The following is a 26,607-nucleotide window of genomic DNA, read 5'->3' as shown; positions in this document are numbered from 1 at the left end:
GTTTGTGATGTGATGCTGTTAATGGGGAGTTTTACATATCTAGCGTAAACCTATAGATTATTATTTATTCAGCCTATACCAGGCTTTTTTCCCTTATCAAATGTGAGGGGGACGACGGCCACCTCTTCAGCACAGCAGGGGAAATATCCCCAACGTCCCCTGTGCCGCCGGAACACCTGTGTGTCAGCATTTGGACATTAGAAACAATCTCTTTATCTCCCTCCTCTATTTGTGCATGCATGTGTGTGTGTGTGCTTTTGGTCATTTGCAAAATGACTCCCTATCTCACTTCCTCTCCTCTCGGTCTGTGCAACATAGCGTGAGGCTGCGCTGGCATCATACCGTCTCCAGGAAACGCTGTGGTTTTGGGTCTGTGATTTACGTCAGAAACGTTAGGTTCATGTCTTGCTATTAGGACTCGACTAACAGCCTGTGTAGCTCAAATAGGAAGCACTATATTTAGACAATATTGTTTGTTTCAGGAAGCTAAACTATCTAAATATGTACGGTAAGTAATCGACAACATATTACTCTTCCTGAGTGACTTGTCCAACAGTGGGGAGAGTCTTATGTATGTGTATTAATGCGCCTGGATGTTAGTGTGTGAGTGTGTGTGTGTGTGTGTGTGTGAAAGATAGAGAGTGTGTGCAGGTTGCAGGTGTGCATGCTCAACCAGCAGTACCATGCATTCCCCTGTCAAACCATGGAAATTCAAAAATCCTATTAATTAAGCAGAGAAAATATACTTTGGACACTGTGCATGTATAGAGCACTGGAGCCATGACATAGCGTTGTCAAGGCAGCAATTTCACTGGATCTAAACAAATCAATCCAGCCATTATATTCACCATAGCGGTGACTCTCTTAATCTATTTAAATAATTTTTCAACGCTTCCAAGACGTTAGTATATTTTTTTACACAGTTGGAATCACACACTACTACATATTCATACCAACATTGTTTTAGCATGGGCTTCCTCCATAAAAGAGACATGCATGTAACTTCACAGCATGCGGTTAAAATCCTTAAATTCACAGACGTGTCGTGGCTTTATTTTTGAGGCAAAAAACAACATGTCTACATTCATTGATATGAAGCCACTTCGAAAGTTGGTTTAAACTTTAGATCAAAGATTCTAGAGCGCTCCGCTGTAGAATCTTTGGTTTAGATCCAGTGACACTGCCGTCATGGTACTCTATTTAGTTTTTCTCACGTTGAGTAGCCTATTTCACTGCTGGTTAGCATGTTGCTGTTGGGACCTGCAGACCCAGACTGCAGACTTTATTCAGCGCTTACAGAGGAAGAGGCTAGAGTCACAGCCTCTCTGACACAACCGTCTCTAAGCCACAGCCTCTCTGACACAACCGTCTCTAAGCCACCACCCCCTTTTATGTTTTATTACATATGCATAAAGTCAATCAAAACCTATTTTAAAAAGGACTTCATCATGAAATCATATCTGGTCCCAAAGGCACAGGTTGGCTGCTATAAATGGAAACTGCATCTTTTCAAAGGTTGTTCAGCGACCACTGTGAGAGTTGACAAAGAGTGTAGAAAATGATGGTTATCTCTGTTATGTAATGATAGTCATTGTTCAGTCACAATCACAAGACCTGCTAACCTGATTGGCTTTTCTAGGTACTGTACAGGCCTCGTTGATCTGAGTTTGCTGTGTAAAGTAGTGGGCAACGAGGGGTTAATGCTGCTAGTGCTGTATGAAAGGGGGATTACAGCGATGACTGAAAAGTGTTTTTTTAGGCCAGAATGCATCATGAGGTAAAGTCACACGCTAACAGGAAGAAAGCCACCCACATTGCCAGCAGCACATGCGCTACCTAAACCAACTTGTGTCGACAAACGATAAACAAGGTCACAGGATGATATGCTCATTCAGAATGAAGGGGATCTTATTTTTCGCTCTGTGCCTTATTTCAGGTAAATGATACACACATGAAATCAATGCTAGTGAATATGGGCAGCTTCTTGCTTTGAGAACGTAATGTTTTGGTTCATGCTCTGTTGACTTCTGCACAAGTGCATCCATGCTGCTCGGGCTCTCTTCATGACTCTTTGTGACTCTAGCTCTTTTCTCTTCTCTTTGTCTGTTTTAGTACCAGGAAGAAGTGCAAAAAGTAGAACGCTGAAAGCTTATGTCAATGGGGGAATACTAATTTTCTGCCAATTTGGTGACACACATAGAGAAAAACAGAAGTACTTATGCAAAGGTGAAGCTTCAACATGCCCTTACAATCGGCTAGCCCACAACGACAGCAGAGTCATCCAGTATGAGAACGCTCGCAGGGACTATTTAACCATTCTCATCAAAAACCTCACCTCAGAGGACAGTGGGACTTATCACTGTGGGATCGAAGATGGACGCTTAGATGATAAAATCACTTTGAATGTAAAATCAGGTAATATTTATGTAACTATGTATTTCAATGCCATATGAGTTCTAATTGAATTAGATTTCACAATTATATTATGTTTAAAATGACTGGATAAAAGAAAAGAAAGAGACTGACGATAGATCTGAAAACGTTATGGATGTTTACATTTACATTTATTTACATTTACAGGTGACTGCTGTGACACACCGTTTTTTAGAACTGGTCTTGAGGGACAGAATATCAACATTCAGTGCAAGTACTCTGCTGCAGAAAATAGAGACAATACCAAGCACTTCTGTAAGCAACAAAATGATGTTATTGAGACAAATCTAATAGAGTCAAAACCATCAGATACAGAACAAAAGTATTCCCTGTCTGACAACAGAAGTGCAAACCTTTTTTCTGTGACTATTTATGAGCTGGAGAAAAAGGATGCTGGAATCTACTGGTGCGGAGTGAGAACCGGTACAGAAGATGTGGCTTTGACCAGCCAGGTGAATTTACAGATCACAGGTGAGATTCAGGCAGATATGAATAAATATGAAGATTTTACAATGTTAGCAACAAAGCAAATATATATTATTTAAACATTAGTATGTTATTTTCACTTAACTTTAGACACAACTTAAGTCGTAACTTAACCTTTAACACAGTTTGGATTCAAGTAAGGGATAATGTTAGCCTGGGTTTTCCCATGCTGCATTCTGCAAGCGATTTTATTCATGCTGCTAGAAGCCGTTATGAGCTACGTACAGACGCATTTGATAGACATTCGTAGCGCCCAATAAACAGCTCTGGGCATTCGTAAACCACGTTTCAAATACAAGAAAATGAATGTCTAGTTCCCAGACCCCATCTCAATGAGATGAGGTCTGACGTTAGCCAGGCTAGGATAATGTATAGAACGCTGGTCATTCTCGGGAAATAGGTCCAGACAGGGCGAACCGGACTTGTTCCGACCTGAAGGGACCTATTTCCCGAAAATGACCGGCGATCTATACATTATCCCGCTTATTACACAGCTACTTGCCAAAGCGAAACAATAAACTCCCCACGATATGACTCTTCATGTATGTAGGTCATATATGACGATATGACCTACATAGCCTATTTGCAGAGGTGGAAAGTAACGAAATACATTTACTCACGTTACTGTATTGAGTAGTTTTTGTGTGTATTTTGTATTTTTTAAGTAGTTTATAAAATCGGTATTTTAAATTTTACTTGATTACATTTTGAGTGAAGTATTGTACTTCGCTACATCAAAAATCCCATCCGTTACTTGAGTAAAAAAAAAAAAAAAGTTGAGACTGACGAAAACGGAAAGGGAGAGAAAAAAAATTGCGCCCTAAACCACAAGCCTAGTGATAATGATCAGCGTGTAGCCTACAACAGGACATGAATCAAGCTGGCGCCATGCAGTCTTTCTGAAAGTGATGGAGCTGGATCACGAGATGCATCAGATTAGCCTAACCTATGAAAGTGTATTTTCCACTATTCCAATCGGGTTGTCTCAGTTCATTTTAGCACTAATGATTGCTGAGATATTTAAGCAAACATCATGGGATTTAGTGTTTTGACGCTTGTGCTCACCTTTCTTTGGAAAGAAGTTTATTAGCAGTTGTTGTTTCCCCTCATTTTGATGTCTCTCTTTTTCCTGTTTTGGCCTTTGTTTTTAGTAACCTGACTTGGCTTTCTTGGAGAAAGACATTGCACCAGCAGCAAAACAATTAGCGGTCCACTACTAGCGATGCTCAACTAAATAAACAAAAGATAGACTACCTTATGAATGGTGCAGGCGGACTAAACCATTTAGCTCTTTAGCAAGGGAGAGTGAGAGTGACCTTACACCGTTTTCACTATGTTTTGTATACAAAATCCAGTCAGTCAAACTTTAAATTTCGTCTGACATTCATTTTGACATTTAATTTGGAAGTTAAAATATTCAGGTAAAATAAATATATGGTGGAAATAAGTATTGAACGCTTAATTGTTTTTTCAGTAACTAGCCTAAACTTCCAGTGAGTCTATTCGAAATTTTCACCACACATTATATTAACACACATATAAAAAATCCAAACATAAGAGTTTTATGTATTAAAGTGGAATGACACAGGAAAAAAAGTATTTGTGCCTACTGAAATTTCTTCAATACTTTGTGGAAAAGCCTTTGTTTGTAAAGGCAGCTTCAAGACATTTCCTATATGACAAAACTTATTAGTGATTTTGGCCCATTGTTCTAAACAGATTCCAGGGGTCCCTCTTGTGAATCCTGATCTTTAGTTACTTCCAGAACTATTTAATTGAATTGGCTGCCTTCAAGTCTTTCTGGAGCTTTCTCCGAGTGGTTCTTGGCTCTTGGAATTGACTATCCTTCTGACTCCCTGGTCAGAAATATTGCGAGATCCTGTGCATGGCAGGTTGATGATGCAGTGATGTTTCTTCCACTTGCAGATAATGGCTCCCATGCTGCTTACTGGAAGATTCTGATGTTTTGAAATGCATTTGTAACCAGTTTCATTGATATGTATGTTTTGCAACAATAAGGTTGCAAAGGTCTTGGGAGAGCTTTTTGCTTTTATCCATCATGAAATGTTTCTTGTGTGACACCTTGGTAATGAAAAACCTAGCCCATTAATATTTAGGCTACTAACCAAGCTTATATTAATTTGCACAGATAGAAAGGATAACTACTCTCTATACAGATTCCAGCTCGTTCCTTCCCTTTCCTTGCCTTAGTGCTTTTTCTTAGCGTGTTCAATACTTTCCCCCTTTGTTATTCCACTTCATTACATGACTCTACTTATGGAGTTGTTTGGATTTTTTATGTGTGGATTACCTGAGTTATTACTAATGCCTGGTGAAAATGTTGTGCCCCCTGTATTCCACTTTTCACGGGCCCTCTCCTCCATTGGGGCCCTATACTTCCCACTTTCCCCTCCAGTACGACGCCCTTTAATCTGCTGAACCTTCTGCTCGTTTCCAAATATAAAAAAAACTCTCTGCAACTCAATATTGGCCTGCCTGCCTCAGCTGCCTGTGAGGGGCTTTTCAGTTGTGCTGGATTATGGTTCACTGCAAAGCGACCCAAGGATGAGTGCAACTAACTTTGAAAATCAACTACTGCTCAAACTTAAAGGAGAACTCCGGCCCTCGGGCGGCCATATTGCAACACTTATCGTGCATCTATTTCAGCAGAAATGCGTGAGCGTAAAGGCTTCACTACACCAATCTTGCTCCAGCAGCGAGATCACAACAGATGATTGGCACGATGTCTTCACAGCACACCACATGATTGGCTCAATGTATTTTACAACACACCACATGATTGGCTCAATGTCACATGTCGACGTTTTGCATGGAAGGGTTGTGATATGTGTAGACATATGATGTGTAGACAACTGCCATATTGGCGTTTGGCCCCATACTTACTATGGAGGATTTTTTGAGTGCTGTATCTCCTCATTAGAAAGTCTTTGGTAAAACTGGTTGTTCTGGTACCCACCCCCAAAAAAAAAAGTAACTAAGTAACTTTTACTTAAAAGTACATTTTAAATTAACTACTTTTTACTTTTTTACTTGAGTACATTTTCAGATCGGTATTTGAACTTGTACTTGAGTAATATTTCATCAAGGTATTGGTACTTTTACTTGAGTACAATATTTTCATACTTTTTCCACCTCTGCCTATTTGTTACTGTTTCATGGTGGCTTTTGCTGAGAAACAAATAGTTTGCTACACACACTGAACTTCAATCAAACATTGTTTTTGTGGAGTGATATGAAAGACATTAATTAGAAGCACAAAACCCATTTTCCTTGACAGTGGTCTGTTATACTTACCAACAGTCTGTTATCGAGAATTATCAGACCTCCGAACGTTGGGCTGGCCCACTCAAGTGAATGGAGCATTCTGCAGAATTATGAAGGGCCATGTAATAACTGTAGATTAGTAATTATTGCTGTCAGTGCTGTCAGCAATTATTATATTCTGTCAGTGTTAGGCTTACTTGAATGTCAGACATGTTATGCTATTTTTGAGTAAATGTTTCAGATTGTTTTATTTGTTTTATTTCACTGTAAACTCATTCTGTTTCCTCATTACAGAAAAACAAAAGGGTCCAGTGACTCTGAGAGGATTTAATACGGGAGGCATTGCAATTCTTTGCAAATTTAATAACAAGCGTAAACACAAGAAGAGATTCTTCTGCAAAGGCAATTCTACAACCTGCCCTCACTACCGCTTCACAAATGGTACTGACAGCAGGTTCCTCCAGTATGAAAATGTTCAGGAGGACCATCTAACAGTTCTGCTCACAAACCTCACCTCAAAGGATGCCGGGATATATCACTGTGCTGTTGAAGATGAAGAAATGCATACAGCATTCAACTTGAATATAAAAGAAGGTAATGTGTTTTAGTTTATATTTGAAAGCAATGGCATTTCTTGTTCAATGAGCTTTGAATATTGTTTACATTGTGGGAAGGTGGCATTTAGGTCTTTGAAATATGGACCCAGTCACTATGTGAATGTTTGACAGGTGGCTGCTGTGAATCACCTAATACAACTACTGGACATGAGGGAGGACATATAGAGATTCAGTGCAAGTACCCCGAAGTAGCAAAAACAAACGTAAAGCACTTCTGTAAGCAACATGAGGCATTCATTGAGTTGGATTGGATCGTTTCAAAGCCTTTGCCGAAGAATAGAAAGTATTCTCTGTCTGACAACAAAACTGCAAACGTTTTTACTGTGACTATCCATGACCTGAAGAGGGAGGATGCTGGAATCTACTGGTGCGGAGTGAGAACTAGTGAGAATAATGTAGCTTTGACCGGACAGGTGAATCTACAGATCACAGGTGAGAGTTACTTATTCATATTACGTAGTTTTCAAAGAACATTAGTAGGGCTGGGACAACGCGTTGACGTAATCGATGACGTCGACGCAAAATATGCACATCAATGTGTCAAACATAACGTGTGCCACTAAATAATTTTACACCTTCAGTGTTTCCCATACGTTGACTAATCTATCGCTGGGCGGCACGAAATCAAAACCGGCCACCACACATTGATGTTCTATGTTGTACTATTTAAATTAAAGATAAGATAAAATCCTTTCATTGAGCTGTGCTTTTTACGCACTAAGCCTTTCCTTGCCCCACCCGCTCTCTCTGGTAAAGAGCCCGCTGCCCCTCCTCTGCATACGAGTGCATTTAACAAAATATTCACGATTGTTGAAGGATTGTTGTTGCCACATAGAAGCATTGCATAGAACACGGCGGGCTAAATTGCTATTAAATCCACTTACCATCGAGACTATGCTGCGCAAATTTGTTCAAAACTCAAAAACCTGCTGCATTAAAGTTAACTCAGCTAAGGTCTTATCACAACATAGTAAATTGAGTTGACTGAACTAAGTTAAGTTATGCAATCAAGCAGTATCTCAAAGCTAACGTTAGAATACTGTTTGGATGTCAAGTTTAGCATGCTTACTTGCAGTTGCTTGTCAATTTCGTTACTCATGCAGGGCTCATTTTATTGACTCTGACACTGAACTGTTTGCAAAATCCCGATGTAAATGGAAAAGTGTTTTCCAAGACTCAAAAGTGCTTGTCCCAAGGAGAAGTACGAACTGTTGTTTGTTTAAACTAACTACGTTATGAATTGCATCCCCACATCAGCAGCCTTTTAACTCTGTTAATGTTACAATTGCAAGGATTCCCTCACGAACGTTTTAAAGTGACAAGCACTCAATTAGACCAATTCACTGCTGAACTTTATTGAATGCTACCTCTGACTAAGAATGCATTACTTAGCACTTGTATAGTCTTTTATTTTGGAATTTTAAGCGCAATAAACATATATTGCAATGTTAAGGAATTCATGTTTTTTTCATTCAAATATGTAAATCAACATGTATAAGCTGCTATTAGTCAATTAATGGGGAGATAATCGAATAGAAATCGAATCCAACTGAAAAAATGAATCGTTAGATTAATCGATGCACCGATCGTTAATAGTTTATCCCAGCCCTAAACATTAGCACATAATCTCTGAAAATTAAAGTTTGGATTAAGCTATTGGGTCAGTACTGTAGCTTTACTATTGTAATTTTGACTTGCTACGTATTGCCTAAAGCAAAGTGTCCACATTAGTGGATGGACTAATTTGAGGTTTCACTGTTGGTGTGCCAAGGTCACATTCACGTATCTTTGTGGAAATGCATCTCTAATTATATCCAATTATATCCCGGTGACATAGAACACTGCATTAGCCATTTATATATATATATATATATATATATAATTTATGGTATATGGAATTTTAGTACAGAGCCCAGGCAAGTTTCTGGTATATTGGATTCTAGTATGGGGCCCAGACATCTGTTGCTAGCTCATATCTCGAAGAGTGCATCTTTTATACTTCGAGCTTTGTAAGTGCCTATTCTGTCCTAGCAATTGTGTCCTTGCAAGGCGCAAGGTAGACAATAAAACATGCATATCCACAGTTGTTCTTTCACTCTTTAGTCAAACTCTTGCCACGTTGAGGACAGTGGTATGACATCTTTCCTGTATGAAAACGCTGCCTCACTGGGTGCAGTGGTATATCTTCCCAGTGTATTGTAGAACAGGATACAGGAGACCCCGTGGCAGAAAGAGATCTTTTTCTTTTCAAAGGACAACCACAGTGTTCTTCACTCTCCTCTTCTTCCTCAGCTGTTGCCGTTGTAATTCTGTCAACTGGTACAGTAGCAGCAAAGCTTGTTTAGGGCGGGCCAACATTCTTTTGTAACAGCGTGTAGCTAGCGAATGCTGTGCCCCAAGCTACACGTGTCTCGGTCTCAACCATAGGTTATTCGGTCCAAGCTACTACGTGATCTTTATATACCCTCATTTGCCTAAACCCCATTTCCGTGATACCTTGTTTGGAGGACCACCATGATACACGCTAGGTGATAGCCTATTAAACCAGGAAGCTAAGACTCATGAAAGCTACGAGCATATCTCTAAATGTGTCAGTATACAAACATTTTCTTAAGTCTATGAACATAACCTTGGTTTACTGAAACCAGAATGTTCTGATATATATTACGAAGACTCTAGGGTAGATTTACTAACACTTGTGCAGTTTGCGTTGCGTCTGTTTATGCAAGTTCAGTATTAGGGCACATTGTGGTTCCTCATTGTGCGCAGTATTTATCAAACCAGCAGTTCATCTGGTAACTAACTTTTCTCCGCCCTCTACCGCAATTTACAAGCATCTACAACTGAATGGCATTCTTCAATCAGAAGGGCAGTTGAATGCTGCGTTACGATTGTTGGATTTTTATTTTGAAACGTTGTTGTTGTTATGTCTTCCACATTCATGAAATATTTGGTATGAATGTTGAGTCGTGTCTCATGAAACAGTCATGAATGCTTTATTTGCAGTTTATGACAGCTGCTACGAATGTGTTATAAACTCACCCGTCAAGTAAAGTGTTACCAACATATGTAGGCAGTTACTATTAGGATGGATATGATAAGCAAGTTGCTATAACCAGCTTGCCATGCACAATCATATATCTGTGCTGTTTCCACAGAAAAAGCCCATGTTGAGGACATGAAGACCCCTGTAGTCATGGTAGCCATAGTGATAGTAGTCATGGTGATAGTAGCACTGGTGTTAGCAGTCACATTCTTCCTGTGTTACACACAGAGCAGGAAGCATGGTAGGTTTTGACACCCTACCACACACACACACGTACACACATGTATAACCACACACATTCACACTTTTGACACACACACATATCAAAACATATACTGTGTATGCAGACACATACATACACTCAAAAGGAGTGGGACAACATCAAATAATATATGTATATATTTTTTTTTATCAGACAGGTCAGGCACATTTATTTACTATAAAGCAGAGGTGAGTACACCTAATATGTAAAGTTAATCCTTTTTAGAGTCTTGGTTTGTAAATTTACTATAAAACAGAGGTGAGGACACCTAATCTGTAAAGATTTAGAGGTCAGTACACTTAATCTCTAAAGTTAATCCTTTTTAGAGTCATGGTTTGTAAATATTTATAGTTATTGTTCTAATAAAGACTTGCTGTTGTTATTGCCAATATTGGTAGCCCTATGCAGACTACATGATTTCAGCTCAATTTTGCCGTAGCCGACACATTTACAATGTCCTGCCCTAATAGGAAAAATTGGGACCGACACAGACGGAGTATGTGGCATGTTCAATGACCCACGATTTATTGTCTGTGACTGTTCCACAACTCCTTAACCAAAAGTCTAGCATGTCAGATTTTTTTGTTTTGGATAATCTCCTACTGCTCTCATGTTGACGAGACAGGAAGGCTACAATAGCTAGACTACATGATCTTGTAATGTGGCTCCAACATTTGGTGTTCTCTTAATTTCTAGTCTGACATGGTCAATCGTAAAAGACCATCGTCGAAGATAAAAAAAATTGCTTAATCTGCAAAGGGCATTAAAGGTTAAAAAAAAAAAAAAACATGATTATGTTTTACATGTTGATGCCCACACAACAGTAATGTGCTGTGGTTTGTCTTCGTTCATTTATCTCTGTCAGAATCCGGACCCAGATGGTATTTATGAGGAGATTGAGGACATTGGTACTCCTCCCCCTCCTCTGACTTCAAGATGCAACTATACCAAGGTAGACAATGCAGGTGACCCTACGTACTACACTATCCAGTCACCCCCAAACCTTCCTGATGATACAGGCCTCCACCTTCTCCCCAAGACATCTCACACCCAGATCAGCACTGTCTATGCCACCGTTGAATTACCCACAATCCCTGGTGATGTCTCCACATACTTAAACATCCAGTCACCGATACACACTTCGGCTGACACACACTTTAATACTGGTTCTGATGAAACAGATAAAACAATCAACACCGTCTATGCCACTGCACAAATACCTAATAATCCTAGTGGCATCCAGTCACCAATACACACTTCTGCTGACACACACCTTAGCACTGGTACTGATGAAATTGATAGTACAGTGAGCACTGTCTATACTACTGCACAATGTCCCATTAATCCTAGTGGCATCCCCACACCATGCGCTGATAATCCAGACGCCACAAACCCAGCTAATCAGGAACCCAAATACACCAATGAGGACACGGTGTAAAACCCCTGATTCACCCACACATACTTCTGATGATACTGACTATTCTGTGGTCTGTAGTCCAACAAGTACTCAAATAAATATGGTTTCTGTAAGAGATGCACCGATAGATCGGCTGGTGACCGGAATCGGCCGATTTTCACGTGATCGGCCATGACCGGCGACCGGCCGGTCAGTCTGAGACATGCCGATTTTATGCCGGTCAAATACACTCGTGCGCCGCAATTGTAACAACACCCAGCTGAGTTTGCAAAGTTTGAAGAAGCTAGCAACCAGGCCAACACTCAGGGCTGGATGTAGGGCTACAAAGAAAGCGCTAATAGGCTACTGAGTTTTTCTATGCAGCAAACGCTGTGCTTTACCATTGGCCTACTGGTAGATTTACTAAGCTGTCACTTCATTAGGCTACGTAAACATCGCTCATCACCGCCCGTCACTGCCGCTAATTGCGTGCCCACAGCTGAACCACAAGCCTGCAGAACGGAGATAAACGACTGCGACATTAAAAATAATCAAAGATGTCAACAAGCAGCAACATACAGTAGCCCTAGTAGTTCTACTCCACTGAAAAAAAAAATACTCTAACTATTTACTGCACGTAGACTAGGGCTATGTCTTAAAATACCCTAGTCTAGCAGATTGAGAAGTGGATGTCGTGAAAGTGAACAAACGATAGCCTATTAGAAAGGCAAACCAATGTTAAAGTTGCTTTTGACATAGTAGCCTACAATGAAGAAAACCGATGCTCTGAATACTGAATCAGTCGTCTCTGAAAGTTTCTATAGCCTAATTGATGCATTTAATCGGAATTTGGATTTAAATCTTTCACCGCAAAACAGACGTGCACTGTTTTCATATGGTGGAGCACCTAATCGCTATTAGCACTTCTCCCCTGCGTGATAGCCTAGGCTGCTACCACTTTTCCCTCGCCCTCCCATAAATTCATCAATGCATATAAAAATATGTTACATGGTAGTATGTTCAAATGTATCATGAAAATTGTTCTTAAATCTTTAGTTAGATATTGGATGTGAGAAGCATAAAATGGGTGTTCCATAACTTAACTTAATCCATAATTTGATACTGCATCTGAAGTTAGACTTGAAAAAGAATCTGTCTGCTCACCGGTTCCATTTTTTTTTAACAGCCATTTCATCATTGATAAGTTGATTACACGTCTATATTAACATGTTCTATCAAAGAAAAGATAGAAACATAACTATTTGTGTGTGTGCTGTAAAATGGTTAGAAGAAATGAAATCGGAATCGGCTAAAATCGGTATCGGCAGGTCAAACTCTATGAAAAATCGGAAATCGGTATCGGCCCAGAAAATTGCAATCGGTGCATCTCTAATAGATACTTTATTGATCCCCAAGGGGAAATTCAAGAAACAACATGACTGATCCTACATTCTGCCCACAGCCAGCCCTACGGAACACATGACACACATAACCATGTTGGCTCCACATTTTTTATCATAAGCTTAACTGTCATCTTGACAGCGCTCACAAGTTGAGTGTCAATGCAAACACACACACACAGACATGCACACACACACAAAAACACACATACTCTCTCTCTCTCTCTCTCTCTCACACACACACACCCTTGATTTGTTCCTTGATGGTTTCTGTTTTGTACATGTTTGTTCATTTTCTTGGCCTACATAAAAAGTGTGTCCTTGAAATGTTTTGTAGAAAAGATTTAAGTGCATCATTTGAAGATATTCATATTATTTGAAATGTCTGTCAATGCACATACGCACAACATTTTAGCACTGCCAAATATGTTCCTTTCATATAAAATGTTATTTAGTTACATCTTGAATCTTGCTAATTGTCAAACTGTATTTCTAATCTCAATAATAAACAACTGAATCAATCAATCACACAAGAGTATGTTATACATTTTTATCACTTTATCTTCACATCACCTATCTTTCTTTTATGTAAATTATATTTAGATAGATAGAGTCTATCTATCTATCTATCTATCTATCTGTCTCTTACCTGACATCAAAAACAGCATAATAAATCCACACCATCTTCATTTTAGTCCTTTTACCGTGTCCTAATGATCAAGTCTGTTCAAAAGTGACTTCAGGCTATTGAGGTGAGAAAGATAGACTTCTACTTTTCAATCAGTTTTGGCACAACCCACTGAACTATTATTGGTTCCTATCTCTCTCACTTGGGTACAGTCCACAAGATTATAAAAAATAGATAGATAAATAGACAGATAGATATATAGTTTATCGGAGTGTCTATTTACACCCCTGGTACGAATAGCCTTGGCCACACAGCTGAGCTATTCATACCCTGTGACATAACAACAAAAAGACGTTGCTCACGTGCACAAAAAACATGGCGGACATTCGTTTTTCGTCAGCAGAAAGTGAAGAATTCTGAAAGGTTCTTCTAACTGTACATTGATGCAAACAACATGCCTTATTCAGAGTGTCTATTACACAGCTGAGCTATTCACACCCTGTTACATAACAACAACAAAAACATGTTGCTTGTTTTTTTTTTTTAAATATATGATTACATTGTGTGATCAATATGCCAGAATAAATGCACAGGGGTGCAAATAGCATACACTGATATTTGTACCAGACGGGGTACTAATAGAACACATTGCTGTGTGCACCGGGGTACGAATAGAATTCACTTCTTATTGCACCAGGGTACGAATAGCATACACTGCTAATTTTACCAGGGGTGGAAATAGCCTTACCCATAGTTTATTCATCCCGAGGGAAATTTTCAGAAAAGGGAGAGCTCATAGAACAAACCCCCTCTCTGATCAATAATGATATCTGCCACAGAAGTGCATTTATACTGTTTGGCCACTAGAGTCTCATGTCTGTGACTCCATTAGAGAGCCATTAGAAAGGAAGAGAGATAGAGGCAGGGACGGATTAAACAAATATGGGCCCCTGTGCACAATATCAAAAAAGCCCCCCACCCTCCCCCTCACCGCGACGCGTGTGGGCACGTTTGCGCGTGCAAGTGACGTGCGCGTGCAGCCAGCGCTTCTCTCTTTGCTGTCGCTGTGCAGGCTGGTGCACAATTGCACACAATGAAAATGTAGTACATTATGTCATATATTATAACTCAGGCCCACACAGAAATGAATTCCAGCAGCTGTTTTTACTATTAGGCTGTAATGTCCCTTTGCTGTCCAAACAGTCTACAGCAACATTTTTCAAACGGACCGGACACAGTTGTCATATCTGACGGACCGGTAGCAGGGACGTTGATAGTTTTTTTGTGAGAGGTGGTGCTGATCATATTACGGGGGGTTCGGGGGTGTCTCCCCCTGGAAAATTTCGAAATTCTGGCTGTTAAATATACCCTTTTAACGCAGTTTGGAAGGGGCATACAAACTTTAACAGCAAGCAGGGCCCGTTTTCTGTCTGACTCAGGTGACGTGAACATTGGCTACCTGCATGATAAGGTTTTCACTTCACTGCTGCTTGACACTACCTTGCATGGAGACATATTTCATGTTAACAGTGGAAATGTTAGCAAAACTATAGCGTTTGGTAAATGGAGATGCAGATCATCTCCCTAATTAATTTCTTTGCGCAACAGCCCACATTATGCGCTCACTCAGCGAGACGAGTGAAATAAGTGTAGGCCTATCTGTCATCGGCATCGCCATAGGCTATTTGCTACGATATAAGATACTGTTAGGCCTACAACAAGTCGCGATTTATTTGGCTATCCAATCACTATGCTGTTTTCATGAACATTGCAGGAATCCACTTCATTCACCTACCCACGAGTGGGTCAGTTTCACTTTCGCAAACACGCATACACATTGAATGAGCACTCATAGCCAACCACTTCCACCTAATGTTATGCCTCTATATTTTATGAATTAAGAAGTATTTATTGATCAGGAAAACATTTAGTTTATTTTTCTTTCGGTCCGCGGTTCCATAACATCATTCAAATCATCATCAACATCAAATGAACAGACAGAAGCACCGGGCATAATCTAGCCTAAATTCATGGCATTTTTTTTTTAAATCCGAGGGCCCCCATTGGCTGAGGGCCCCTGTGCACGTGCACACTTGGCACAAGCCATGACCCGTCCCTAGATAGAGGGAAAGAAAAAGAGATATGAACTCACATACTCAAGTCATGAATATGAAATGGGGGCAGTCGTGGCCTACTAGGAGAGCTGCTTGTTCAAACCCCGACCAGTAGGCCACGGATGAAGTGCCCTTGAGCAAGGCACCTAACCCCTCAATGCTCCACGAGTGCCGCTGTTGTAGCAGGTAGCTCACTGCGCCAGGATTAGTGTGTGCTTCCCATCACTCTGTGCTGAGTGTGTATCACTAATTCACGGATTGGGATAAATGCAGAGACCAAATTGCCCTCACGGGATCAAAAGAGTATATATACTTACTGTATACTATGAATAGCCCAGCCATATGTATGCCTACACACATACACACACAAACACACACACGCACACACCCCACACATACACTAAACACAATCATTCTCTCCCTCTTACATAATTTCACTGCATTTCTTACTTCCAGTAACTATATGCATGTGACAATAAACTTCCTTGTATCCTTAAGCCTACACCCATTGTCTTTGTTTGAAAGCCTGTCAAAAGAGGAAGTAGCAGGATTTTGTAATGGCAGCAGAAACGAGAAACAAACCTTTCAGAGTTTCCACACACTCAAGAACAAAGAGGCACTCTCAGGTGGGAGCCATAGCCTCTCTGCGTCCACAGCGATGAGCTGTCTCTGACTACCGGAGCGTGTCACATTCCAAACGAAACCAGGCGAGATGAGAGCCGCCGTCATGTCCTTCATTCTCCTTATCGTAGGTAAAAACAATGTTTCTGTAATGGCACCCGGATTAGATTCACAATTTTGATCGGTCAATTCTTGTTTTGAGAGTTCCTTCTTTCAGTTGTGTTGTTATCGTTTAACCATGTTCACTTGTGTATTTGTTGACTATGTAAATAAAGTTAAACATAATAACATAAATCGGCACTATTTACATGAATTTACCATGTAGAATAGCTACACATCAAACATCAAAATGAGAATGGCGTGAAATGGGACTGGTCATATGAAAGACTGCTGTGGTGACACATTTGCCCGTCAGATTAAAACTGCTGATGTTGAAACCAGCTTCCTTATGCACAGGGTCTGGATGTTTTTTATTACTTTCATGTGTATTTCAGGTAATATCAGTTGCAGTTGTTTTGTTTTCATTAAGACAAATCAAATAACAATAATCCAACAGAAGTTTCACTGATATTACCATACAGTAATCAAGGTGTATAACGGGACAGTGTAACAGAATATAACTTGTATGAAAAGATTGGACTGGTTTATGTTTTGTTTTGTTGGGGCAGCCGTGGCCTACTGGTTAGCGCTTCGGACTTGTAACCGGAGGGTTGCCGGTTCGAACCCCGACCAGTAGGCATGGAGTGCCCTTGAGCAAGGCACATAACCTCTCACTGCTCCCCGATCACCGCTGTTGTTGCAGGCAGCTCACTGGGCTGGTATTAGTGTGTGTTCTCTGTGTGCTGAGTGTTTCACTAATTCACGGATTGGGATAAATGCAGACACCAAATTTCCCTCACGGGATCAAAAGAGTATATATACTTATACTATACTTACTTATACTGCACATTCCACAGTGTATATCAAAAGCTGCTTTCTAGAGCAGAACACAGGGATCACAGTGATGGATGAAAGTCTATTTATAAACAATGTTGTGGGCTCTTTCATTCCTTCTGATGACTGAATCTCAACTGTCTTCTCTTGCAGTGTCGGAGAGCGTGTGTGACATACAAGTTAAAGGATTTGTAGGTGGTGCCCTCCTCATTAAGTGTACATTTGACGAGAAGTATAAAAACAAGAACAAGTTTTTCTGCAAGAGCAGGGACAACAGGTGTCCATTCGAAAGTCAGGCCAAGGACAGCAGATATAAAGAGTTCCATGAAAGAGCTGAGCGGCTGTATGTGGTCTTCATCAAACAACTGGCCCTTACGGACACTGGGGATTACCGCTGTGTGCTGGACAATGATGAGAACAAGTACACTGAGGTGACGATTAACATTAAACCAGGTGATTAATTCTGACAGTGCAGAATCCTGATGAGTAGGCCAGCCCAGCCAGTATGGATGTTAATGTTGCTTTATAAAACTGATGATGAGGATTTATCAGTGCTTGTTGCATATCTTAGTTGTACATCTTAGACATTTTACATTTACAAGTTGAAATGAAATATCTAAAGTCATTGTGAATGATTGGCAGATGATTGCTGCACCCAGACCCTCACAGTCAACAGTCATGTTGGAGGACATGCTGACATCCCCTGCAAGTATCCAAGTGAGTCAAAGGACAACAGGAAGTTTTTCTGCAGGCAGAGGAATGTATTCACCTGTGACAACCTGATCTCAGCCTCCAGCAGGAGGTTCTCTGTTGCTGACGATAAGGCCCAGAGCATCTTCACCGTGCGCATAAGTAACGTGTCCAGCAGCAGGGATTCTGGGGTGTACTGGTGTGGAGTCAGGACCGGGGGCAACACTGACAGCGTGACTCTCCTCACAGAGGTCACACTAAAAGTGCAAGGTCAGAGCATTTCACATTTTACATCTTTGGTCGTTTATTTTCTTTAAAGGGACACCAGGCAACGGTTTCGTGTTAGTTACTTATCTTCGTAAGTCGGTATATAAATGACTCGTTACAGGGCGAATGAAGACTCTCTCGCCTGCCCCTACTGCCTGTAGGAAGAATATCCCGCTTGCAAGTTCAGTGTATCCTACCCGCCGACCGAAGCAGGCAGGCTAAAGAAACGCTAGCGATTGTTGCAAACGTGTGTATAATGTCTGAGCCGGCGAAGAAGCAACGAAAACCCTTGACAGAAGATGCAAAGAAAAGGAAAAGAGCTTCAGACCGAGCGAGGGGGAGTTTCGTAGAGAAAAAGCATCAGGCTTGCCTGGTGTCCCTTTAAACTGTATTCAAAATTCTCATAGTCCTTTGCATTACCAATCTGAATCTTTTATTTGCAATGAATTAAAGTAGGACAGCACTCAACAACACTGTTTACCTAGGTTTACAAACTACTTTTCTTTTTTAATCAGTCCACAATTAGCTGTTTAGAAACAAGAAGTGGGTTAGCTGTTTTGAAAAAGCATAAGTGTGAAAAACAGTTGTGTCCTCCCTCCTTCCTTAACCACAAGTAAACGACATCTTGGCTGGGGAGGAACAGTGCCAAATGTACTTAGTTGTGTGTTTAAAGACATCAACGAACACGTGTTTGCACTCACTACAATGCTTATACCACTGCTAGGTTGAATTTCTTATTGTGATGCACTCTTTAGAATGTCAATAGAGTATCAAAGTGTGACGTTCTGTTTCCATGACGGCAGTGTCACTGGATCTAAACAAACTTTCGAGGTGGCTTCATAGCATTGAATGTAGACATGTGGGATTGTTTCTAGCTAATAAGTAAGGCAGGGGTTCCCAACCTTTTTTGGCAGGTGACCCTATTTTGATTTCACAAAATGTTGGAGATTTTTTAATTTCCCCTAAATGTTCTTGCGCGCCTGGTTGTTTTGTTACTTTGTTTCGAACATTGATCAAGCATAATTCTGTCAGTTAAACATAGCATGTGGCCTGTCTAAGTTTATCTTTACTTAGCTAAATTATAATGAAGGATCAGTTACTTAACTTTTTTATATTTTATTATTTAATATATGTATATTTTAATGTAATGTAGACCTACTGATACATTTTAAGATGCCAATTGACCTGTCGCTAAGCGCCACCCTTAGAACGCTGATGAGCCAATGACAGTCCAGCCTCTACGGGACTCGGACATCAGCTCGGACAACTCCATAGGAAACAACAGGGAGGAGGCATGAAATGACAAATTAATGGTTATTTATGGAGTTTATTAACTCAAAAAACCCCGACGGATAACCATGGTCAAACGTTTTACATGGGGGACATGTAATACTGATAGCCGGTACCCCGAGAGGCTAGAAAACAGGGTATATTTTCATCAACAGTAGCCTACAGGACGTCTCTCGTGTCTGCAACAGCTCGACGTAATGTAGGCTACTAAGCCAACAACGTGGGCACAGGTTCCCAAGATGAAAATGCACATTAACCAACTACTATATTCTTACTACATCAAATATTAACATAACCTAACATATCTTAGTATCAATCGTCCACTAGCTAGCTAGCTAGCATTAACCTCAGTGGTTTTTGCACGGTGATTAGCACGGCTACTCGCCACAACTGCTTCACCTTGATTCTAAAGTTTTGAATACACCCCTCCATAGCATAATTAAGTCCCTTTTGACAGCTTCTGGAGGAAAGTAAATCCTTTATCGACCAAATCGTCCTCAAAGCCTGCTTTCATATACTGTCAGCTGCCATTGTCCACAATGTATTTCTAATCAAGTCTGGTTTGTTTGTCCGAGTTTTCACACGGTAACAATGGGGGGCGGAGTTTAGCGACAGGTCAATTATCTCAGGAGACCCATTTGAATTTCAAGCGACCCCACATGGGGTCCCAACCCCAAGGTTGGGAAACGATGAAGTAAGGGATAATGGCCGCCAAGGTGTCCTGTTATACAGAATTAATGGATGAGGTCGAGAGGCAAAGAACTCCCCGACGCACAGCAAAGGGGAGTCGCTCTCTGCCCAAGTCCATTCATTTTATATATTTTTAGCACATATTACTCTGTCATTTCTTAATCTTTTCACATTGTCATGATTTACAGACCCAGAGAGGCCGACTCAGCCTCCATCGCTGCCACCAGCAGGTAAGATAATCTTCTTCTCACTCACTACCACTCACTCCCAAACAGTTGTTACACTGAAACACACACACACACACACACACACACACACACACACTCACACACACACACACACCATTCCTGCACAGTGTTGGCCTGATGCATCATGCTATGAGGATCAGTATAAGTATATATACTCTTTTGATCCTAGAGGGAAATTTCGTCTCTGCATTTATCCCAATCCGTGAATTAGTGAAACACACCCAGCACACAGTGCACACACAGTGAGGTTCACCTCCCAAACAGTTGTTACACTGAAACACACAGACAATTCCTGCACAGTGTTGGCCTGATCCTATGAGGATCACCACCAGGTGTTGAGCTTGAAGGTTGCCACCAAGTGTTAAGGTCGAAGATAGCGCCGCCAGGTGTTGAGGTTGAGACTAACACCGCCAGAAAATTTACAGAAGAGTGTGTGAAACTCCAAATCCCAACACAGAGTAAAAAGTTAGTACACACTCACTGTTATTGCCAGCTCGTTCCCAGACCGAAACTTAGAGGGACACGGAAAACAAGGTTCATACCAAATATTAATTTATTAAAGTAAAGCAAAAGGTTATCACATAGCAAAACGTCTAGGGGAAAATGAATGGGAGTGATGGCGTGCGTGTATGCGTGTACGGATGCAAAGATGGTCAGTATGTGAGAAGCTAGATAAAGTCTACAGACAAAGAAAGAGAAAGAGAGGTAGAGAAAGAAATAGATAGATATACAAATGAGGGGAGAGAGCAAAGTACAAGTGTGAGAGAATCAGAGTGAGTGAGAAAGGAAGAAAAAGTGAAAGAATGGGAACCCCTTATATAGCCCCACTACAGTATAACCTAGCCCCACTACCTAGTATAACCTAGCCCCACTACAGTATAACCTAGCCCCACTACCTAGTATAACCTAGCCCCACTACAGTATAACCTAGCCCCACTACCTAGTATAACCTAGCCCCACTACAGTATAACCTATAGCCCCACTACCTAGTATAACCTAGCCTCACTACAGTATAACCTAGCCCCACTACCTAGTATAACCTAGCCCCACTACCTAGTATAACCTAGTCCCACTACCTAGTATAACCTAGCCCCACTACAGTATAACCTATAGCCCCACTACCTAGTATACCCTAGCCCCACTACTGTATAACCTAGTCCCACTACCTAGTATAACCTAGCCCCACTACCTAGTATAACCTAGCCCCACTACCTAGTATAACCTAGTCCCACTACCTAGTATAACCTAGCCCCACTACAGTATAACCTATAGCCCCACTACCTAGTATACCCTAGCCCCACTACTGTATAACCTAGTCCCACTACCTAGTATAACCTAGCCCCACTACCTAGTATAACCTAGTCCCACTACCTAGTATAACCTAGCCCCACTACAGTATAACCTAGCCCCACTACCTAGTATAACCTAGCCCCACTACCTAGTATAACCTAGTCCCACTACCTAGTATAACCTAGTCCCACTACAGTATAACCACAGGTGCAATAAATAACGCCTTATAGTCCCACCCTAGTCCCACTACAGTATAACCACAGGTGCAATAAATAACCCCTTATATAGCCCCACTACCTAGTATAACCTAGTCCCACTACAGTATAACCACAGGTGCAATAAATAACGCCTTATATAGCCCCACTATAGTATAACCACAGGTGCAATAAATAACCCCTGATAACCCCACCCTAGCCCCACTACAGTATAACCACAGGTGCAATAAATAACGCCTGATATAGCCCCACCCTAGCCCCACTACAGTATAACCACAGGTGCAATAAATAACGCCTGATAGCCCCACCCTAGCCCCACTACAGTATAACCACAGGTGCAATAAATAACGCCTGATAGCCCCACTACAGTATAACCACAGGTGCAATAAATAACGCCTGATATAGCCCCACCCTAGCCCCACTACAGTATAACCACAGGTGCAATAAATAACCCCTGATAGCCCCACCCTAGTCCCACTACAGTATAACCACAGGTGCAATAAATAACCCCTGATAGCCCCAATCCTAGTCCCACTAGTGCAATAAATAACCCCTGATAGCCCCACCCTAGTCCCACTACAGTATAACCACAGGTGCAATAAATAACGCCTTATAGTCCCACCCTAGCCCCACTACAGTATAACCACAGGTGCAATAAATAACGCCTTATAGCCCCACTACAGTATAACCACAGGTGCAATAAATAACCCCTGATAGCCCCACCCTAGCCCCACTACAGTATAACCACAGGCGCAATAAATAACGCCTTATAGCCCCACTACAGTATAACCACAGGTGCAATAAATAACCCCTGATAGCCCCACCCTAGCCCCACTACAGTATAACCACAGGCGCAATAAATAACGCCTTATAGCCCCACTACAGTATAACCACAGGTGCAATAAATAACCCCTGATAGCCCCACCCTAGCCCCACTACAGTATAACCACAGGTGCAATAAATGACCCCTGATAGCCCCACCCTAGCCCCACTACAGTATAACCACAGGTGCAATAAATAACGCCTGATATAGCCCCACCCTAGCCCCACTACAGTATAACCACAGGTGCAATAAATAACGCCTGATATAGCCCCACCCTAGCCCCACTACAGTATAACCACAGGTGCAATAAATAACCCCTGATAGCCCCACCCTAGTCCCACTACAGTATAACCACAGGTGCAATAAATAACCCCTGATAGCCCCACCCTAGCCCCACTACAGTATAACCACAGGTGCAATAAATAACGCCTTATAGCCCCACTACAGTATAACCACAGGTGCAATAAATAACCCCTGATAGCCCCACCCTAGCCCCACTACAGTATAACCACAGGTGCAATAAATAACGCCTTATAGCCCCACTACAGTATAACCACAGGTGCAATAAATAACCCTGATAGCCCCACCCTAGCCCCACTACAGTATAACCACAGGTGCAATAAATAACCCCTGATAGCCCCACCCTAGCCCCACTACAGTATAACCACAGGTGCAATAAATAACGCCTTATAGTCCCACCCTAGCCCCACTACAGTATAACCACAGGTGCAATAAATAACCCCTGATAGCCCCACCCTAGCCCCACTACAGTATAACCACAGGTGCAATAAATAACACCTTATAGCCCCACCCTAGCCCCACTACAGTATAACCACAGGTGCAATAAATAACGCCTGATTGCCCCACCCTAGCCCCACTACAGTATAACCACAGGTGCAATAAATAACCCCTGATAGCCCCACCCTAGCCCCACTACAGTATAACCACAGGTGCAATAAATAACGCCTTATAGCCCCACTACAGTATAACCACAGGTGCAATAAATAACCCTGATAGCCCCACCTAGTCCCACTACAGTATAACCACAGGTGCAATAAATAGCCCCACCCTAGCCCCACTGATAGCCCTGCATAGCCCTAGCCCCCTGATAGCCCCACCCTAGCACTACAGTATAACCACAGGTGCAATAAATAATGATAGCCCCACCCTAGCCCCAACCAGGTGCAATAAATAACCCCCCAGCCCCACTGCCCAGGTGCACTGATAGCCCCAGCCCCACCACAGTATAACCACACAGGTGCAAAAATAACACCTTATAGGCCCCACTACAGTATAACCACAGGGGACAGGGTCACAGGTGCAACACACACACACACACACATACACACACAGGTGCAATAAATAACCCCTGATAGGCCCCACCTCTAGTCACACACACACACACTATATACAGTATAACCATTGACGGGTTCCCCCCAGCCTTTGAATAACATCTCAGAAAACATTATATGCAAATCAAATAACATCTCAGAAACATTATCAAATCAAGAAAATATCTGCAAAATAATTATAAATGAAATTAATTATAATTGTGTGTGTGTGTATGTGTCTGTGTGTGTGTGTATGTGTGTGTGTTTTAGTTTCACCTTTAATCATAGGGGGTTGTCTGACTCTTGCTGTGCTGATGTTAGGCATCATTGTCTTCATGTACCTCAGGTGCAGACACAACAGAACATCTAGTAAGTCTCTGTCTCTTTCTCTCTCTCTTTCTTTCTCTCTCTCTCTCTCTCTCTCTCTCTCTCTCATTCAAAAAATGTTTGGCCACCCACTGGTCATTTTGTGCATAGCAATTTAACCTGAACTGACAAAAGTAATAGCGCATAAGTTACCATGGAGATGTAGTCAACAAAGCTTACCTTCAATAGTTTTGATCTGTATACAACAGGTGTATGTGCGTGCGTGTGTGGGGGGGGGGGTATATACTTGCGTATACAGTATACTTGATTAATTCACTAATGAACATTACTTTGTAGAAATACAGTTTGTGTTGTGATCGTGCAGCTGGAGCAAGGTTGTTGTCATGAAGCCTTGCACATGCGTAGTTCTGCCTGAAATAGATGCATCCCAACATGCGTTGCAATATGGCCGCCGAGTGGAAGGACTTTGCCCCATCTCTCCCTCCCACTCGATTCCTTAATAAAGCCATGAAGGCCAAAACATATACTTAAAGCTAAACTATCTATCTCTCTAAAGCCAGGGGTTTCATGTAAACCATTGTATGATACCTATAGGCACTGGTATCACATGTGTCATTCTTGCTCCATAGATCCCACCCCCCCATCAGGTGATCTTATCACAAGGACGCCCAGAGACAAGGAACAGGTCAGTAACAAATCTATGACCGTTTCAATACCAAGAATGTGTGGTCATAACTCAGCTTCTTATACTGAGCTAATGTTTGACCACAACCACTATTTGCATGTCAGTGATGTATGTATACTTATGACACATACACATGAATCACAATTACACATCATTGCAGAGATATTCAGATTAGTTTTAATAAATGTTTTACACATTTTAAATTACTGTAAACTCTATGGGCCAGGAGATTTCCATCGAAAAAGTTTGACTTGACTAGCTAGACTTAATCCATGTACCCCAAACTCAATGATGACCCATCTATTCATTGTAGTGTATATTTCATTTGTCCCCATCACCAGACCTGTGCTGATCGTGAGATTAACGACCCAGACCGGCCTCCTCCTCGTCCGCTAACAGAGCGCAGATCCCCTGTCTCAAATACCCGGGAAGAAGGTCACCCCGCCGACATCATTGACCCCTCGGACCCTACTGACCTCTCCGACGGCCCCAGCTACGCCACCGTCCACTTCCACAGGAATCCTGAGCAGCGGAGCCGCGACAGCACGGGTGATGCTCAGCAGGCGGAGGACAGCAGCTGTGAATACGCCACCGTCAAGCATTAGTGCTGAGGAACGAGGGGAGACACACACACACACACACACAAACACACACACACACACACACACACACACAAACATTACTCTGTGAATATGCCAATGTAAAGCATCAGTGCTGAGGGAAAGAGGGAGACACAGAGCGTCTGGGTTGGAATGAGTCTCTCTCTCACACACACACACACACACGACACAAACATGTAGGCGCTTCACACATGTAACTCTACCACTACTGATAACTCTTAAGAATGAGCCAGGTATGCACAGAGGGATCTGTGAATACGCCACCGTCAAGCATTAGTGCTGAGGAACGAGGGGAGACACACACACACACACACACAAACACACACACACACACACACACACACACAAACATTACTCTGTGAATATGCCAATGTAAAGCATCAGTGCTGAGGAAAGAGGGAGACACAGAGTGTCTGGGTTGGAATGAGTCTCTCTCTCTCTCTCTCTCTCTCTCTCTCACACACACACACACGCACACGCACACAAACATGTAGTGCGCTCACACATGTAACTCTACCACTACTGATAACTCTTAAGAATGAGCTAGGTATGCACAGAGGGATGAATACCTCCACTTGTTCTTGTACAGGCCATGGGTACCTCCAAGATGGACTATTGTAACTCACTGTTAGCTGTTAGCCTACCTGCTTGTGTAGTAATATTGTTACAGTTGATTCAGAATGCTGCAGCACACCTGGTCTGCAATTATCCAAAGAGGACACATGTAACTTCTCTCACAAGTTACTCTCCACTGGCTGCCTATAGTGGCCAGAATTCACTTTCTCACTTTGGCCTATAGGACACTGACTGGATCTGCTTCCTGCTGTCTTAATTCAGCGATCAAGATGTATATCCCCAACCGCCCACTGCGGTCTTCTGATGAGCGTATGTTGTGTTAACCAGTCATAAA

At 41.7% G+C, this 26,607-nt stretch overlaps 2 protein-coding genes across 2 annotated transcripts; both read left to right on the top strand.

Annotated features, from left to right (window-relative positions):
* Positions 1–422: 422 nt before the first annotated feature.
* LOC125298230 (polymeric immunoglobulin receptor-like) lies at positions 423–11,697 on the top strand. The gene is made up of 8 exons (XM_048248936.1): positions 423–508; positions 2,113–2,415; positions 2,581–2,904; positions 6,499–6,798; positions 6,933–7,253; positions 9,980–10,108; positions 10,283–10,317; positions 10,995–11,697. The coding sequence occupies exons 1-8, from the start codon at positions 502–504 to the stop codon at positions 11,565–11,567; spliced, it is 1,992 nt and encodes a 663-aa protein (XP_048104893.1). The 5' UTR covers positions 423–501; the 3' UTR covers positions 11,568–11,697.
* A 4,635-nt stretch (positions 11,698–16,332) lies between these two features.
* On the top strand, positions 16,333–25,790 carry LOC125298100 (polymeric immunoglobulin receptor-like). The gene is made up of 7 exons (XM_048248777.1): positions 16,333–16,419; positions 17,375–17,674; positions 17,864–18,181; positions 20,347–20,388; positions 24,336–24,434; positions 25,022–25,077; positions 25,419–25,790. Exons 1-7 carry the CDS (start codon positions 16,380–16,382, stop codon positions 25,680–25,682), a joined length of 1,119 nt encoding a protein of 372 aa, XP_048104734.1. The 5' UTR covers positions 16,333–16,379; the 3' UTR covers positions 25,683–25,790.
* The last annotated feature ends 817 nt before the right edge of the window (positions 25,791–26,607 follow it).

Source organism: Alosa alosa, chromosome 7, assembly GCF_017589495.1.
Source record: "Alosa alosa isolate M-15738 ecotype Scorff River chromosome 7, AALO_Geno_1.1, whole genome shotgun sequence".
Lineage (NCBI taxonomy): Eukaryota > Metazoa > Chordata > Actinopteri > Clupeiformes > Clupeidae > Alosa > Alosa alosa.
This window is presented reverse-complemented; position numbering and strand designations above follow the sequence as displayed.

What these genes read in the sequence shown, in the direction of transcription:
- LOC125298100 (XM_048248777.1), top strand. Translation starts at nt 16,380, where the DNA reads ATGAGAGCCGCCGTCATGTCCTTCATTCTCCTTATCGTAG. An exon ending in CTTCATTCTCCTTATCGTAG is followed by an intron (nt 16,420 to 17,374) that starts GTAAAAACAATG and finishes CTTCTCTTGCAG; the next exon opens with TGTCGGAGAGCGTGTGTGAC. An exon ending in CGCCCAGAGACAAGGAACAG is followed by an intron (nt 25,078 to 25,418) that starts GTCAGTAACAAA and finishes CCCCATCACCAG; the next exon opens with ACCTGTGCTGATCGTGAGAT.
- LOC125298230 (XM_048248936.1), top strand. An exon ending in CAACTTGAATATAAAAGAAG is followed by an intron (nt 6,799 to 6,932) that starts GTAATGTGTTTT and finishes AATGTTTGACAG; the next exon opens with GTGGCTGCTGTGAATCACCT. An exon ending in GGTGAATCTACAGATCACAG is followed by an intron (nt 7,254 to 9,979) that starts GTGAGAGTTACT and finishes CTGTTTCCACAG; the next exon opens with AAAAAGCCCATGTTGAGGAC.